Below are 19957 nucleotides of genomic sequence, written 5' to 3'. Positions count from 1 at the left end.
ATCTCAAGCTTTTTCTTCGATTTGCTCTTGTGACTTAAAATGTATGACCCTCACAAAATCCACTTCATAACTTTGCCAAGATGTTTTTCAAACACATCTTTGAGCGAGTTTTGGAACAATTGGGTAACAATAATAAATTCTAGACGGTTAAAAACGTTTTATTCTAACTTACCCACTGACCTAGTTTTTGACCTTGCAAGACTCAGTTTCCAATCAAACCAAAATAAAACATAAGAACAAATATGTTCTTGCAAATTTCATGCAGGCATAACATTTATTTTAAGATTGGCTAGGTAGCAAGCATTAACAGTTCTCTATATAAACATTTAAAAAACAACCATGTACCCCCTTGGGACTTGTTTTTACAAAGAAAAGGACCATTTCCAAACTCTAATACATGAAATGTGATTACTTGATTTGAGAACATTTAAAGCGGGTATATACGATCTTGTCAAATATTTATTAATTAATATAAAATGTGTAAAAAACTTATTATACATATATTTCAATATAAACTAAAATAAAAGTTAAGAAGAACATGTGTCGAAAAATGCTAAATAAGCAAGATATTTAATTCTGAAATCGAAAAAGGCTGTACAGCCGAATTTGCCAGCATGTATATCATGCATGTACGATGTGAATCTAAATTTAGTTTAACGGTTCATTTGAAATTCCTGAGCGATATCGATTCATACGACACACGAACACTTACTAAAAAGACGAATGCATCTGTTATTGTAGGAAAATAATTACGAATTATCTTCGTCACAATCGGCTCGGGGCGCTAATTTGTATATGCTGTATTTTATGAAATTCGTCTTAAATGTATCATTTTTCTTGCATATTGTGTGTTATTATAACATATTTGTATCAATATTTTACAATTCAGCACATTTAAAAATCGTATATACCCGCTTTAAAGAATGATTTAAGAGATTTTACTTTAAGAATGGTTAAGACTTTTTCTACACCAATTAAGGAAAACTGCCTTGCCCCCCCCCCCCCCTCTCCAAAAATTTAAGTGCAACTCTACACATAAATAACAATGTCAAAGTAGCAGTTAATTGCTTCACCTGCATCCCTAGAGTTATTAGTAACAATTTGAACAACTTAGAATGAGAATTAACCAAGAATCATTTCAGTGATGTTTCATGAAAATCTACTAAAGTGTTCCAGTTAACAAGTATTTTGAATGAAAAATTGACAACTCTACACAAACAAATAGCAATATTCACCTCCTTACCTAACATTGAATGATAAATGTTGTTCCCTAACTGATGTTGATTTATTATTTTTGTTACAATCCCTACTGTTGAATTATTACTTCCTTACCTAGGGTTGAGTTATTATTGTCGTTATGTGTTGACCTGCAGAAAGTACTCGACATAGAGGGAGCGAAGGACATGTGAGCGAGAATAATAGCCAGGCAGTCAGCCACCCGATCATTTGGCGCACAACTTAGCGCCGGAGAGTAACCTAGAAAAGGAGAATAGCAAGCATGCAGAGCACATTACAGCAGGGTTTCAACCCTTTACCACTTAGATACGTATTTTGACATGTTTTTAGTCCCTTAGAAAGTTAAATTTAAATGAAGACCTTCCATAATAGATTCAAGTTTTAAAGGCTTCTTTCCAATCCTTAGATACCGATGAGCAGCAAACATCATAAAACCTGAACAGACTGCCAGTTACTCACAGGCTGTTCTGGTTTTATGCTGTTTTTAAATAGCATTTTCAATTTGATTCTAAGTGGGAAAGGGTTAAAAGATGGTATAACAGAGTGTGCCATGGAAAAATCTGGCACATAATACACACATGAAGTCATCAAAACAGACTGATGTGTCAATGACTTTCACTTTAAGCATGCAAAGCCAATTAGAGCAGGATATTGAAAGATCATATCAGAAGTGTGCAAAAATGGGTCTTATGACATATGCTGGGCCAGCATACTATTATCTCAAAACCAGCCTGCACATTGGCGCAGTATGGTCAGAAGGTTTTCAGTCTGCTAATGAGACCACTAAACTTTGTGTGCCTTTATTGCGGACAGGGTAGATCCTGACCAGACTGCGCATAAGACCATTTTTCACATCACTTGGTTCATATAATGTCATGGGAAATTGATTATACATATAAACATGATTAGATGGCATAAAACCATTTTTCACATCACTTGGTTCATATAATGTCATGGGAAAATGATTATACATATAAACAGGATTAGATGTAAATACTTTTAAAGGAACAGTTTCATAATTGATAGTGATGTAATTTTATTATTTAGATTTGTAACAACATACAAAGATTCCATAGCCAGTTAGAGCATACATATAAATAAGACATGAGAAAATATTCATATAAAGGCAAAGAGCTTAACTTCAGAACAAGTCCTTTTAACCAAAGCAATTTGCAATTTTACAACCTGTTTATAAACATATTTCGGATGCAGCCTATTTTAGCAATTTATCATTTAATCAGAGCAACCTCCTATTTATAAAATAAATCTTTATGAACATAAATAATGTTCCGATAGCAATTGGTCTTAAGTATCAACATTATATGCTATGCCCTGATCAATACATAATGCTGTTTTTTATCTAATTTCTGATTTAAAAGAACAAAAAAACACAAGAACTATGAGATAGACTTAACACAAGGACTATGAGATAGACATAAAGAAAAAACAAACTAACCCTCGCAACTGGCACAAGTTAACACACAGGGCAACTTAATGCAAAATAACATTGGAAGAAATACATCAGGCAAGTACTGTACTTAGTATCTCAAGTTACATTAAAATCTAATATGGTAATAATACACGCTCTCAGAACAAAAATATAAAAGAGGCACCGGAAAATATGAAATCTATAGAGAAGACACATGTTTTATCCAATTCATATCATAGGTAGCAGTACACGGTAGGAAGCAGAAATATGCGAATTGGCCCCGGTCAAAAAGTGAAATATTGGGAAAGGGTTGGTTTCAATGTCAAATTTGAGGGTAATAGGTCTTATTGTACCCCCAAATTGCATTAAATCCTAAGAATATGACTATTTTCAAATGCGAAACTGTGGGGTCATGACCTCTTGTTGTTGTTGTGTTCTTTGTTACTCAGGAAGGGCAACTGCGGTAGGCATATTGTATTTTGGGTTCTTTTTAAGCTGAAATCGCTAGTAGGGTCACGCTGTGAATTATTGCGCGAAAACCACCTGGATACCTGGTATTTATTCATGGTTTGATGGGTTGTGGTATGTTTTGCGTGTAAAAATATCATTCCAAAAGCAGGCTATCATTACGTTTCATTCGTCCCCAGCCACTTTCATACATGGTAAAAAGTTGATTTTGAAGCCCCTTTTTGCGGCCTTGTCATTCTTTCATTTTTGTCATTAGAATCACCTGTTCAGGTTCCATATGCTCTTTTTTATCTTAAATGTAAGTTTCAGAATACTTGTGTGCAGTGAATGTGTTTTTATGATTCCAGGTTCGTTGTTTTCTGAATTGAGCGTGGTGGAGATCAAGAAGGCGTCCGCGGCTCCGAGAGAGTGTGTGTCTACTGTGGTCTGCTACCATAAGTATCTTAGATCTTTAAATATTTCTGGTAAATACATAAAGAATTTTGTATTACATGCCCACAAACTCACTTTCAACGCCACAGGGGAGCATTCAAATGTTGTACACTTGTAATATCAATAACCAAATAATAATAAAGCGCTAAAAAAGAAAGAAGGAACTTAGATTTTCATATTAACTGTGTGAATGCATTCTGTCTTATCCCATTTAAACTTTGTCAAAAATATTTCAATCGATAGCACAAGCAATCATTATTTTTTCTGCGCAAGTGCAAGCGTTTATCTGTGTGTACATAGAAATCAATATCTTTGGGGCTAGTTTATTTCCTTAGTGCATTATAACATCCCCTTGCATCTGTGTAGGAACTAGACATAAGAATCTGGCATACAATGATAAGAAGGATCCTTTTTGATGAAGGTGCTGCAATCGCTTGAATGGTATGTCATTGCTGTAATTGATATTCTAACTTTAAGCAGCACATTTACCTTTGTTATCAACTACTGTGAGACTGGCCCCTTTAGAGATGAGATCCTGAACCACCGGAGTTAAACCCTGCTTCGCCGCTATGTGTAGTGGCCTGTAAAACATAGAACACAATGAGATCCTGAACCATAGGAGTTACACCCTGCTTCGCCGCTATGTGTAGTGGCCTGTAAAACATAGAACACAATGAGATCCTGAACCATTGGAGTTAAACCCTGCTTCGCCGCTATGTGTAGTGGCCTGTAAAACATAGAACACAATGAGATTCTAAACCACCAGAGTTAAACGCTGCTTCGCCGCTATGTGTAGTGGCCTGTCAAACATAGAACGCAATGAGATCCTGAACCACCAGAGTTAAACCCTGCTTTGCCACAATCTGTAGTGGCCTGTAAAACATAGAACAACATGAGATCCTGAACCACCAGAGTTAAACCCTGCTTTGCAACTATGTGTAATGGCCTGTAAAACATAGAACAACATGAGATCCTGAACCACAGGAGTTAAACCCTCTTTGGCAGCTATGTGTAGTGGCCTGTAAAACATAAAACAACACGAGATCCTGAACCCACCGAATTTAAACCCTGCTTTGCAGCTATGTGTAGTGGCCTGTAAATAGAGAATACTAGGTTGTTGCCGAATAAAGCGAAGTTTATATTGAGAGGCTTAGAAAATCTGAACCACGAGCCTTAGTGAGTGGTTCAGATTTTCATGCCGAGCAAAATAAACTTCGCTTTATTCAGCACCGACCTAGTATTCGATTTATCCCATAAATTTACTTAGTTGTAAATTATTTCTTTAAAAATAGTAAAGGAGAATAGAACTACACAGAAAATCCTAAAGTTATTTTAAGCAAACATTGTTTTATTATTTTAATCGTGCCGAGCCTAATACATTACAAAAAGATCAGTAACTAACCTGTTTTTCTGTTTATCATACCTCTACGTCCCCGATAATAAAGTAATAATGAAAAAAACACACTAAACAACTGCAGCTTAAGCGTGAAAGAACATGAATTGTGTCGTATGACGTGTTAATAATGACGTCACGAGTATGCGCACTTAATATTTGTAAATAATGTTGTTGTTTTTTTGCTTTTTGAGTTGCATTTTGTGTTTAAAATATATTACATCTTAATATCAAATTGTTTGTTTTGTTGAATCTGATTCGATTTTACTAAAAATGATTACCGTATAGTTGATTCCGAATAATTTGACCATCCTCCGCTGCGCGTGATAGCTATATTTCAGCATTGCCGAAATAAAGGAAAATATATACCACAGTGGTTTATTTCGACAATGCATGTCTGATGATGGGATGAAACATAAAACAACATAAGATCCTGAACCTACGGAGTTAAACCCTACTTCGCCGCTATGTGTAGTGGCCTGTAAAACATAGCACAACATGAGATCCTGAACCATCGGAGTAAAACCCTGTTTTGCCGCTATGTGCAGGGGCCTGTAAAACATACATGTAGAATAACATGAGATCCTGAACCACCGGAGTTAAACCCTGCTTCACCGATATGTGTTGTGGCCTGTTTAACATAGCACAACATGAGATCCTGAACCATCGGAGTTAAACCCTGCTTAGCAGCTATGTGTAGTAGCCTGTAAAACAGAACAACATGAGATCCTGAACCATTGGAGTAAAACCCTGCTTCACCGCTATGTGTAGTGGCCTGTTAAACAGAACAACATGAGATCCTGAACCACCGGAGTTAAACCCTGCTTAGCCGCTATGTGTAGTGAACTGTAAAACAAAGAACAAAATGAGATCCTGAACCATAGGAGTCAAACCCTGCTTCACCGCTATGTGTAGTGGCCTGTAAAACATAGAACACAATGAGATTCTGAACCATTGGAGTTAAACCCTGCTTCACCGCTATCTGTAGTGGCCTGTAAAACACAATGAGATTCTGAACCACCGGAGTTAAACCCTGCTTCGCTGCTATGTGTAGTGGCCTGTAAAACATAGAACAACATGAGATCCTGAACCATCGGAGTTAGACCCTGCTTCACTGCTATGTGTAGTAGCCTGTAAAACATAGAACAACATGAGATCCTGAACCATCGGAGTTAAACCCTGCTTGGCAGCTATGTGTAGTGGCCTGTAAAACATAGAACAACATGAGATCCTGGGCAGAGCCTATGCTAATAAATAAGGTAGATCAGAAAAATCACTTTTTTATGGAATGCACGTTTAAATGCCCATGGGAACACATTTTCAAAATTCATGCTCAATATTGAAATATAGTCACACAAAATTGGTACGCAATGGTTCAATTTTTGGTTTCCTTTTAATATCCATTTATCAGCAAAATATTTTTACTGTGTTTGTAGTATGACATCTGATCAATTATTACTTTCTCAATCATACATCTCATAAAATCCAATAGATGTAAATGATCTTCATCATTCAGGGGCGGGATTAAGGAGAAATCCAAGGGAAACACAATTTTGCTGACTGATTTTGGACAACCTTATGTGCATAACAGGTTGACAAACATTCTGACAAAGTTTCATCAAAAGTCATAAATGCGTCATTAATGTGGCCTCCAGAGTGGTAACAAGCTTAAAGGTGACAGCACACAAAAAATGACACACAATAAATGCCTGAAGCCGGCCATAAGGTGACCGTTAAAGCTCACCATGAGCACTTCATTTCAGATGAGCAAAAAAAAAAACACCTGGCAAGTTGCAACTTACGTTTTCATATCATTATTTGGCTTGTTTATCACATTTTGGTCGTCTATTTTGTCCAGCAAGATTAAGGCCACCTCTTCATGCCCCTGGAAAAGACAACAAAAGTTTTAAGAAAAGAACTCCATCCTCATTAAATGTTGTTCTTAAATAATCTCAATTTCAAAAGGTCACCATCATATAGAGGATATAGTGACCACCTAGCGACCAGAACACAGGTTCGATCCCCACTGTGAGAGTGTTCTTTAGATATACCCAAAGACACCAAGTACTGATTTCACCCAGGAAAAGGACTCTAGAGGGTTTCAAAAAGCCCTAAGCTTTAGATGAAATCATGCTAAAACAAATGTTTAAACTAATGGCACTTCTAAATATAATATTATTTAAATGAGTTTAAGTTTTGCAAAGAAAACAATATAATTTACAATCATGTTTCAGATAAATGTCTTTCATAGTATGACAGGATATCTATATACAGTATGCATGGGAACAAATCCAGAAATAATATTCAAATATTCAACTTTCCCTTTTCTAATGTATTTGAATATTTGAATGATAAACTGTATTCAACTTTCTCTTTACCTTCCCCTTATATGGTATTACTATAAAATTATTGCTTTGTTATTAGCATTGTTGCATACCAACACAGGTATAATAGAGAAATCTGTAAATAAGAATATAAACGTTCAAATAAGGAGAAACAAGTCTAATATATAATAACTGTGCACATGCATTTTATGTTAATCATTTGTTCTGCAAGTAAAACTAGCAGGTATTATATGCAGGCATCACTGACTTGGATAGCATGGAAAGCGTGGATGTATTTACTTTGAAATAACAAGAGATGTGTTTGTCAGAAACACAATGCCCCCTACTGTGCCGCTTTTAGCCATATATTTGGCCTTTGACCTTGAAGGAAGACTTTGACCATTCACCACTCAAAATGTGCAGCTCCATGAGATACACATGCATGCAAAATATCAAGTTGCTTTCTTCAATATTGAAAAAGTTATGGGCAATGTTTAAGTTTTCAGACGGACGCACTGACTGACAGACCGACTGACGGACAGTTCAACTGCTATATGCCACCCTACCAGGGCATAAAATCACAACATATTAACTTTTGTATGGAAGGTTTGTAGTACACAACAAAATTAGGTATCTATAGCAACAGTTACGAGAGGTTATACTTCCTCTTCAATTTTTTAAATATTTAATACTGACAAACTGACCAACAAACTGACTGACTGACTGACCTAAAGAGTGACTCAAACATGGCCCCTTTCAAACTTCTTTCATAGGCACATACAAATTATGTCCGGATTTTGGTCTGACATAAGACACTTACATGCATGCAGGCATAGTGCAGTGCGGTATTCTGTGTGTCGTCTATGATAGTCAGATCAGCGTGACTCTGTAACAGCAGCTCTGAAATCAATGGCAAACAATAGTCAGAATTCCATACAAGTGGAAGTGTTGTCCCTGCTTAGTCTGTGCGGATTGCACCAGCTAATCTGGGCGGACACTTTACCCACAATGCCCATATTCAACAATACATTCTTAGACTTAACAATAAAACAAGATGTGTTTGTGAAACACTATGTTCCCCTCACTATATTTGCCCTTTGACCTTGAAGGATGACCATGACCTTAACCTTTCACCACTCAAAATGTGCAGCTCTACGAGATACACATGCATGCCAAATATCAAGTTGCTATCATCAATATTGCAAAAGTTATGGCCAATGTAAAAGTTTGATGCAAACAAACCAACAAACCAACAGACAGGGCAAATACAATATGTCCCCCAGTATAGACTGGGGGATATAAAAAATCTTAGGCTAATTAAAAATACCTCAGAGATTGCATATATACAGGCTACACATGGTGCTTATATCTTCATTGGTCTAAACAAATAATTGTTTAATTATGGTGTTAACTGTAATGATAGACATGAGTAACAATTAGTGTAAGTTTGCCCTATCCCCTTACAAGGTTAAACTTAACTCTTCATTTGTATATAAATCAAGAAAAGTAAACTAGAGCTTTGTCACAGACGTGACGAATACCCCCACAAACCGCATTGACACAGAATATTTTGCACATTGTCTTCACAAAAAACAGCGAACACCATGCTCAATGTTTTAAAACATACTAAGTGACCCCGTGACCTAGTTTTTGATCTGGCATGGTCCATGTTTGAACTTGGCCTTAAGATCATCTAAAACTGACAAAGTTTGGTGAAGATCGGATGAAAACTACTTGAAATAGAGAGAGGACACCATGCTGAATGTTAAACAAGAGGGTCTGAAAGGCCCAAAGTCGCTCACCTGAGATAACAAGATATTATTGGGACAAATCTTCTGACCAAGTTTCACGAAGATCGGAAAATAAATGTGGCCTCTAGAGTGTTAACAAGGTTTAACTATAGCCATATACGGAAAAATGCCCCGCCCCCTGGCAGCCATGTTTTTAAACCAACCGGCATCATTTTTGAACTCGTCCAAGATATTATCTGGATAAATCTTCTGACCAAGTTTATGAAGATCGGACAGTAAATGTGGCCTCAAAGAGTGTTCACAAGATTTTACAATAGCAATATAACGAAAAATGACCCGCCCCTTGGAAGCCTTTTTTTTCAAGCAAACATAATTATTTTCGAACTCATCCAAGATACCATTGAGACCAATCTTCTGACCAAATTTAATGAAGATTGGACTATAAATGGGCCTCTAGAGTGTTAACAAGGTTTTACTATAGCCATATATAGCCATGTAAGGAAAAATGCCCCGCCGCTAGTGGCCATGTTTTTAAAGCAACCAAAACCATTTTCAAACTCATCCAAGATATCATTGGGACAAATCTTCTGACCAAGTTTCATGATGATCGGAAAATAAATGTGACCTCTAGAGTGTTATATAACGAGGTTATACTATAGCCATATAAGGAAAATAGCCCCGCCCCCGTGGTGGCAATGTTTTTCAACCAACCGGCATCATTTTTGAACTCGTCCAAGATATTATTGGGATAAATCTTCTGACCAAGTTTCATGAAGATCGGACTATAAATGTGGCCTCTAGAGTGTTCACAAGATTTGACTATAGCCATATATAACCATATGAGGAAAAATGCCCCGCCCCTTGGCAGCCATGTTTTTCAAGCAAACGTAACCATTTTTGAACTCATCCAAGATATCATTAAGACAAATCTTCTGACCATATTTCATCAAGATTGGACAATAAATGTGGCCTCTAGAGTGTTAACAAGGTTTTACTATAGCCATATAAGGAAAAATGCCCGGCCCCCTGGCGGCCATGTTTTTCAACCAACCGGCATCATTTTCGAACTCATCCAAGATATTATTGGGATGAATCTTCTGACCAAGTTTCAAAAAGATTGGACAATAAATGTGGCCTTTAGAGTGTTAACAATATTTTACTACAGCCATATAAGGAAAAATGCCCCGCCCCTTTGCAGCCATGTTTTTCAAGCAAAGGTTACCATTTTTGAACTCATCCAAGATATCAGTGGGAAAAATCATCTGAGCAGGTTTCATGAAGATCAGGCAAAAAATGTGGTCTCTAGAGAGTTAACAAGATTTTACTATAGCCATATAAAGAAAAATGCCCCGCCCCCCTGGCGGCCATGTTTTTCAACCAACCAGCATCATTTTCTAACTCGTCCAAGATATTATGGGATAAATCTTCTGACCAAGTTTCATGAAGTTGAGACAATTAATGTGGCCTCTAGAGTGTTAACAAGATTTTACTATAGCCATATAAGGAAAAATGCCCCGCCCCTTGGCAGCCATGATTTTCAAGCAAACGTAACCATTTTCGAACTCATTCAAGATATCATTGAGACCAATCTTCTGACTAAATTTCATGAAGATTGAACAATAAATGTGGTCTCTAGAGAGTTAACAAGTCAAATGTTGACGCCGCACAACGCACGACGGATGACGGACAAAAGGCGATCACAAAAGCTCACCATGAGCACGTTGTGCTCAGGTGAGCTCAAAACGCATTAAGTGACTCTGTGACCAAGTTTTTGGCCGGCATGGCCCATGTTCAACTTGGCAGAGATCATCTAGATAAATTTTCAGACCAAGTTTTGTGAAGATGGGATGAAAGCTACTTGAACAAGAGCACCGCCTTGCGGGTGCAGACCGCTTATCTATTTTTCTTTTTAAAGGTGAAGGGAAATATCTCAATTTCAATCACAAAGGAGGGAGGGGTGGAGTGAAGAGGGGTGTATAGTGTGGGGGTGTGGTCATTTATTGCATTATCTTCCAAAAATGGGGGGGGATTCTTGGGTGGGATGGTTGGATGGTATTTCAAAAATAAAATAATAAAAATTAAATATTTGTGTTTTTTAACCATGTTTAAAAAAAAAAAAAAAAATTTTTGGGGGGGGGGTGGGGGGAAGGGTATAGTGTGAGGGTGTTGATGGTCATTTATTAGATCTTTGAAAAAAATTGAGGGGGATTCGGGGGGAGGGGGGGATGGTTTAGGTAAAGTTATGGCAATTTTAGCAAAATTTAATAATTTGACCTTGAAAGTCAAGGTCATTCAAAGGTCAAGGTAAAATTCAACTTGCAAGGTACAGTACCCTTATGATAGCATGAAAGTATTTGAAGTTTGAAAGCAATAGCCTGGATACTTTAGAAGTAAAGTGGATGTAAACACAAAATTTTACCATAAATTCAAAGTTACTAAGTCAAAAAAGGGCCATAATTCCGTAAAAATGACAACCAGAGTTATGCAACTTGTCCTTTACAGTCCCCTTATGATAGTTTGCGAGTGTTCCAAGTATGAAAGCAATATCTATGATACTTTAAGGGTAAAGTGGACCAAAACACAAAACTTGAAAATTTTCTAAGTATAAAAAGGGCACATAATACTGTCAAAATGCCAGTCAGAGTTACATAACTTTGCCTGCACAGTCCCCTTATGATAGTTAGTAAGTGTTGCAAGTATGAAAGCAATAGCTTTGATACTTAAGGAATAAAATGGACCTAAACACAAAACTTAACCAAAATTTTCAATTTTCTAAGTATAAAAAGGGCACATAATTCTGTCAAAATGCATGCCAGAACTATCTAACTTTGCCTGCCCAATCCCCTCATGATAGTCAGTAAGTGTACCAAGTTTTTAATGCAATAGCATTGATACTTTATGAGAAAAGTGGACCTAAACGCAAAACTTAACCGGACGCCGATGCCGACGCCATCGCCAAGGTGATGACAATAGCTCATAATTAAAAAAAAAAAATAGATGAGCTAATAAAAGAATGGAAAACATGCTGAATGTTTAAAATGCACTAAGTGACCCCGTGACCTAGTTTTTGACCCAGCATGACCCATATTCGAACTTATCCTAGACATCATCTAGATACAACTTCTGACCAAGTTTGGTGAAGCTCGGATGAAAACTGCTTTCATTAGAGAGCAGACGATATGCTAAATATTTAAAACGCACTAAGTGACCCCATGACCTAGTTTTTGACCCGGCATGACCCATAATCGAACTCGACCTAGACATCATCTAGATACAACATCTGACCAAGTTTGGTGAAGATCGGATGAAAACAACTTGAATTGGAGAGCGGACACCATGCAAAATGTTTAAAACGCACTAAGTAACTCCGTGACCTAGTTTTTGAACAGGCATGATATTCGAACTTGACCAAGACATCATCTAGATACAACATCTGACCAAGTTTGGTGAAGATCGGATAAAAACAACTTGAATTAGACAGCGGACGCTTAATAGGGACCCCTAAACTTCGTTTGTGGGAGTATAATAACTATTTGTAAAATTAGTTTGATATTAAAAGGAAGGAAATCACCTGAGATGAGGAAAAATCACAACCCTTTTACATTAAAGTTTTTTAAGCCCAGTTTTCCCAAAAAGCGTCTCATATCAACCATACCGACGGAGCTGAGGTGTCCCTGGGACATGAATAATTCTATAGAAGCAGAAAGTGTTGTCCCTGATTAGCCGATTGTACTGCACAGGCTTATCTGGGACGACATTTTACGCACATGCATTAAGCCCAGTTTTCACGTACCGACAGAGCTGAGGTGCCCCTGGGAAGCTGCCAGCATGACGGGAGTTCTGCCCAGCTTGTCCACTTTGTTCACGCTCGCACGGTGACCCAGAAGTAATGTCAACGACTCCACTTGGTCCCTGAACGAGGCTGCATGCACTGGAGTCCTGCAATGTTAACAATAATCCCATTGTATGTTTCCTATGTGCATTGATGGTTGTCATTTGTTTGTCCTTCTTTCGAGAATAACAGAATAAAGTTTAAACGTTATACTGGGAAACAACAAATAATGATGACAGTCCCGTGCATTTTACTTGGATGCCATGCTATGATTTTTGGGATTCGATGACACACATGTTAAAAAACAATTTTTAGTCTGACCATATGTCTGTTTTGACATTTTAATGCGACAATTTGATTCCATGTTTCACTGAAGTTGTTTACAAGTCTGTCCATTTAAACATTGAGCCAGTTTATTTGCGCGATGAACAATTACAGTCATGAACATGTTCATCATTTTTACTCTTTGATATGGTCAGTTAACATCATGTGTAAAAATACTACATTATTATTATGACCTTATTAACAAAAGATGCCATACTAAGACAACATAAAAACTGGATGCTATAAACAAATTAGTTTATCCTTTGTCATTCAAAATATCCCGCTTAGACTGATTTTGCATATGATTGGCAAAAATGATAATTTTAAGCCGAGACAATTTGATGAGCCTGTCTATAAACAAGAGGGCCGTGATGGCCCTGAATCGCTCACCTGACTAACCTTGCTACATTAACTTAAATTCTATCAGACCCATATACAATCCGGGCCAAGCCAGATTTCATTCATTAATACATTCTGACAAAATTTCATTAAGACATGATGAAAACTGTGACCTCTTTCATCTACACAAGGTTTTACTAGAATTGGCCCGGTGACCTAATTTTTGACCCCAGATGACCCATATACGATCCAAAATCAGATATTATCAAGATAAACATTCTGACCAAATTTCATAAACATCTGATGAAAACTGTGACCTCTATTGTCTACACAAGGTTTTTCTATTATTTGACCTTGTGACCTAGACTTTTACCCCAGATGACCTAAATACAACCCAACCCAGATTTCATCAAGATAAACATTCTGACCAAATTTCATAAAGATTGGATGAAAACTGTGACCTCTATTGTCTACACAAGGTTTTTCTATTATTTAACCTAGTGATCTAGATTTTGACCTTGGATGACCCAAATACAATCCCAGCCCAGATTTCATCAAGATAAACATTCTGACCAAATTTTATAAAGATCTGATGAAAACTGTGGTCTCTAGAAGACTGATTTCGCAGGAATTCGCAGCACCGACACAGCTGATATTTTAGTGTAAATTATTATAAAAAAATTATTTATTGAGATATCCTCTTCATCAAGTTCATGAAACTTGGTTTGCATATGTTAAATGACATGCTCTTTTCATTTTTAAGGTCCATTTTTTTTATCTGCAAGTGCAAACATTTTATTCCTATAAAAACCGTGATGTCATTATTCGTTTTTTTTTTCAAGTAAATTACTGTATGTCGCATTACTTTGATGTCATTCCCTAACTGCTTTCGTCTATTTAAAGTTTTACATAAAAGTTAACATATTTAACATGTCAATATAAGTAAAATCATTAAAAAAACAAAAATGTGGTTGAACAGAATACATTTATTGCCAATACACACAAATAGACATAATACATTGAGTACAAAATTGTCAAAATGTCCCTTAATAGTTTACATACAGGATGATTATCTATAATGAAAATAATGCTTTTTCCTTTTATAACAGAATAAATTCACAAACAAATATATATAAACATTAATAAAACTAAAATATAATTATATACAATTATTGAATATAAAAATCCTTTCACTTTCTTCTTTCCATTTAATGTTTATTTCACCAGCATTTTTCACCCTGTATTTCAGTGTACTGTCATTTGCATCAGATAGATGTAAACATCTCAACCATTCCATCAGTAACGTTATTGGAAGATTGTCTTTGTTAACATAAGCTTTTAACTCAATAACAAGTCTGTTGGTCAGTTGTTCTGCCTTTATGGGCTGAATAGTCATTCAATACTTGCAAAGTTAAACCAATTTGTTGGCAGTAAGGGCCTGGGAAGTCCATCTTCATATCCTCCCTTCAGACCAGACCATGGAAGTTTTGTGGGATTACAATACACCTGAAACATAATTAAGACACACATTGCAATAAAATAACATGAAAAGTCTGCCATAAAAAAATTGTGCACAATTGAGAAATAATGAGAACCAAATGTCTAAAGTAGTAAAGACCTAAATTCTGTCCTCTGCACATTTAATATTGTACATATATATTGAAACAACTTAATCATTAAAATCCTTCATACTTATATAACATGTATATTATTATTTGTTTCGGACAAAATCAATCAGTTTATCAAAACTAATTGGTATATTATGGTTTAAAATCGCTGGTCGAAATGATGCGTATCCGAAATTATATACAGTTCTGTTTACATAATTTGTTTAGAATTTCAATGTCCTTACAAACAGAAAATAACTAATTAGTGACAGAAAACACGGAAATATATTAGATGAATTGATTAACACCCACTGTAGTGTTTTTCTTTTGCTTAATAAGGCTTTATTCTGTGAATATTTAGTTAATTTTTCCCTAAGCGACGGAAATTCAAAATGGCGGTTTTGCCGTAGAAGATTTCGGGATTTTCGTAACCACTGAACTTTCAACAAAAATGCGTTGGGGTAAACGTAAATCGTTTTGGTCATGAAATATATCAAATTAAAGCTTAAAGTATGTACTATAAAATGATATAACTTCTATTGATACATACTGATTAAGTTTCCGGCAAAATTTTCACGCAGATTTTGGTCCATTCTAACACAATTGTTTACAAGCATATTTAAACTGAATTGTCATCATGAAGGGGAATTCCTCCTCTGATTGGTTAACTTCACTTCATAAATATTCATTAGGACTTACCTCACCGCAAAACATGTGAAAAATACCCACCGTCACCAAACCGTGTCCGCCATATTGCACTCTACCGCAGACGTGTGAAAATACCGATAATCCGCATTGTTCAATAATCAAGCAACGATTAATAACACTTATCCTTTATGGATTTTCATGAAATAAAAACCATAATAAAGAAAAGTTTATTCTCTTTAATCTGATATATAAATTATTATTATACACTTCGTAAAAACAATAACTTATGCTGTTAAAGGTTTTTCTATTATTTGACCTAGTGACCTAGTTTTTGACCCCAGATGACCTTAATACAATCCCAACCCAGATTTCATCAAGATATACATTCTGACCATATTTCATAAAGATTGGATGAAAACTGTGACCTCTATTGTCTACACAAGGTTTTTCTATTATTTGACCTAGTGACCTAGTTTTTGACCCCAGATGACCCAAATACAATCCCAACCCAGATTTCATCAAGATAAACATTCTGACCAAATTTCATAAAGATTAGATGAAAACTGTGACCTCTTCTGTCTACACAAACAAATTGTTGACGGACACACGCACGCACACACACACGCACTCACAACGGACGCCGGACATCACACGGTCACATAAGCTCACCATGTCACTTCCTGACAGGTGAGCTAAAAAGACAAGATTATAATAAAACACAGGTTAAGCAGGTTATCCTGCCCACTGATGTCTGTCGAATTGTAGTTGTAATGCATATAATCATTAATTTAACAATTCCTTACATCTATAATCCAACTAACTCATAAAAAGCCTTTATTTCTCTCTGTTTACTGGCTCCATCAGTACTTCTGCAATATGCTTTGCTTTACATGTACACAAGCCACGTCTTAGTTGGTAATTAGTGTTATTTTAATTTGTCAATTTACTTTTGGATCGGCCCCCCTGGACCTACATCACTTATTGCATTACCAACAACTCACCTGCCCTTACTGTCCACAAGATCCACTATGGAATCACCAAGAGTGTCCAGAAGTAGCTCAGTACAGCTGTCGTTCCCATTAGATCTGTGCAATAAAATCAAAACAGAATAGTACAGTAAAGTTATCAATAGCCGAATGTTTGTCATACATTGTTGAAATCAATTTCTAAATGTCATTTAGAAGTTTTTGGTCATTCGATGGCATCACTATTTAACAACTCAAACAAACTCCTGTGGTTTTAGGCCTTAGGCCAAGTATGCCAAACTTGTTGGTGATACATACAGCCAACCCCGAAAAATGTGAGGATATATATAAATTCCACTTTTTTGAGGACTGCAGATATTTAAATTAAAAAAAATAAAGTACGGTAATTACTCTATGTTTTCGGACACTTAAAAATAATTAATTTTTTTCGTGTCCGAAAACTTAGATACGAAAAATATTCACAAAATACAGCTGTCCTAAAACTTAAGAGTCTAAAATTGAAGTGTCCGAAATAGCGTCAATTGTATCAACGACTACGGGTAATAGCACACGCTTGTAAAATGCCATGCCGTATAGTATAAATTACAGTTATTTGTGTTTGCACTGCATTTTAAATAATTTTAAATGCTTAATTTATTTGACAGATCGTTACTACAAGGTTGTACTTTGACCAACGAGTTCAAAGATGAGCATGTGATGTACCGATACTCGAAAGTATGAACCTGTAATTAACGCAAAAAAAGCAAACAATGAATTCTTTGTTTGTTCATTTCAGATAGTTGTTGTCTTACACCTTCCATTGTTCGTAAAACTTGCAATAGGGAGCATCACACTTTGAAGCGTTTAGTATTTGTCAGTTATTTTACTGAAAAGGGGAAGTACCATTGCGGTAGATAATAGCACAGTTCTGCTGTACCGTCACTAATTGCTAAGCTGACCGATACATAGGTCATGTGGTTTAACCACAGACAAAGGTTCACTCATGTGGATTCACTCATGTTAATTGGCACTACCCCTTGTCATAACGCTTATGCTATCGGGCAAAACCATTGATTCATACCGGTTTACAAGGTTATTTACCCTATTACGCAAATGTAATGGTCTGTTGCCCTCAGGCATGCCTCTGTCATGTTTTATGATGTTAATCTGGTTGTAAAACCCCATGATCGAAGTGTCATTAGATATCGAAAACAGGACCGAAATTTGGTAAAATAGCGCTGTAAAAGATACTGTCCGAAAACTAAGAGACATTTATTATGGACGAAAACTCATGTGTCCGAAAATTAAGAGTCACGAAAAATAATTATTTTCGCTAAAAAACGGGTTGTCCGAAAACTTAGAGTGTCCGAAAACATAGAGTAATTACGGTAACCAAATTTTATAGTTTTGTGTGTTTTGTTTGTTATAGAGAATTATAAAGATGTTTACTGAGTGTTAAGCTTTCAATATTACCTTACATTGGAACAAAATAATGTCCGTAGAACACGGATGCCCTCATATTTTGCTGAAAAATCAACTTACGCCCAACACAGGTTGAAAACTGTATATTTTTTCTCTAAAAGAAGGGGGCATAATTCCAGTAATGTATAAAATGTCAATACCAAAATATGAAGGTGCATACTTTCACATGCTCGTTGATATATTTGCACACTGTCATCGCTTTACAACAGATGTTATAATTGAGAAATGCACTACACAAACAAGTGGGACAGACAGAAGGACGGACAAGGCGGAATCCATATGCCTAGCTCTCATAAAGTACGGTAAACAAATTCTGTGGTTGAAAAATACAAATCTTAATCTTAATGTTACAATTTACAAATCCTTGTATGGACAAAATCAAGAAAACCAAATGAACAGAAAGAAAAGAATCTTGAAATATTGTAATCATACTGGATTTTCAGTTCAGCATCTGATAAAATAAAAAAAAAAACAATGGCAAAATTTTACTCACACAGCACAATGCAAAGGAGAGAAGGTGTTGCCAGTAAATTTTCGATGTTCTTCATTTTCCAATAAAAGATCCACACACGCCTCATGACCTGCGAATGAAAATGACACTTCTACAAAGTATGTTAAAAACAATATGTTTCTTGGTTTATTAATTTGATTCCAATAAATTCAAAAGTTTTTCAGTCACATCATGGAAGTCTGTTAACTCACTTGTACTTTTTGTATGCAGGCTGACCAAACTTTGTTTACCAGTACTAAGTGCACATGTATGAGTATCAGGTTCGTATTTGCACAGTCTTGCAATCTATAATTACCATTATAACATGCAAAATGGAGTGGGGTGTAGCCCAGTCTGTCGTGGATTTTCTCCACTGGTCCCATCTGAAATAAAACAATAGTAATATTTTAGTTATAATAATGAAATAGTGTAATAGTATTTTTTTCCGGGTTGTAAGACGCAACTTTTTTTAAGACAAATCATAACTGCTGGTATTCCCTTGTGCGTCTTATCAATTATTTCAAAGTCAGAATGTTTTATTAGAAGTCAGAATTGAAGCCAGTAAAAAACCCATTAAGGAGCCAATGTCAACACCATAGGCATGATCTGAAGAAACTTAGTACAGGACCAACAAACAATTTCAAATGCCAATTAAGTACCAAATCATTTGTGAACTTTTTAAAGTTTTCACTACATACATATATGGAAAACAAGTACCACTCAGGAATGGGAAAGTTTTATTGTCAATTTGTTACAACTAGATTGTTAACTTTTGCAGGTACTCTCTAATAGATTTCTCTTTTTTTTCATTCCTCAATTTAAGATTGAGTGTTTATTTTTACTCAATTTTAATTGTAATCTACATTCATATTTGACATCAAAACTTATTTAGTTCCCTGATATTAAACTCATGTCATGAGTGAAAATACACTGTGTTTTTCTGTCTATGAATTGGTTATCAATAGGACTATTAAAATTCAACAGCATATACAAACTCTTTGCTCTACACTTTAGACCATATCATGCTGTAAACATTTTGCTTATAAACCCGTCACTATTGGTAATAAGATATGGGCACTTGAACAACTAAAGTAGAACACGCTCCACAATCGCATGTCTGGATATCACCTGACATGGGTTAGTAAGTTGGAATTTCAAGGTTTAAATTAGCAACGAAAGAAGTTATCAATAGTGACAAAATGGCTTCTTATATGGAGAGTTTGATTCATAAAGGATC

General features: G+C 35.9%; 1 protein-coding gene across 1 annotated transcript in view; it reads right to left on the bottom strand.

Annotated features, from left to right (window-relative positions):
* LOC127855674 (serine/threonine-protein phosphatase 6 regulatory ankyrin repeat subunit A-like) overlaps positions 1–19957 on the bottom strand; it is a 99007-nt gene that overhangs the window by 8722 nt on the left and 70328 nt on the right. Inside the window, exons 19-26 of the mRNA XM_052391429.1 lie at positions 19037–19103; positions 18724–18811; positions 16785–16868; positions 12827–12972; positions 8103–8182; positions 6761–6843; positions 4055–4146; positions 1333–1476 (exon numbers count right to left, since the gene is read on the bottom strand). Coding sequence (XP_052247389.1) covers positions 1333–1476; positions 4055–4146; positions 6761–6843; positions 8103–8182; positions 12827–12972; positions 16785–16868; positions 18724–18811; positions 19037–19103 — 784 coding nt within the window. The remainder of the gene's footprint in view (positions 1–1332; positions 1477–4054; positions 4147–6760; positions 6844–8102; positions 8183–12826; positions 12973–16784; positions 16869–18723; positions 18812–19036; positions 19104–19957) is intronic.

The sequence above is a fragment of the Dreissena polymorpha genome, chromosome 13 (genome assembly GCF_020536995.1).
Source record: "Dreissena polymorpha isolate Duluth1 chromosome 13, UMN_Dpol_1.0, whole genome shotgun sequence".
Lineage (NCBI taxonomy): Eukaryota > Metazoa > Mollusca > Bivalvia > Myida > Dreissenidae > Dreissena > Dreissena polymorpha.
Note: the sequence above shows the minus strand (reverse complement) of the source record. Positions and strands in the feature narration are given on the sequence as shown.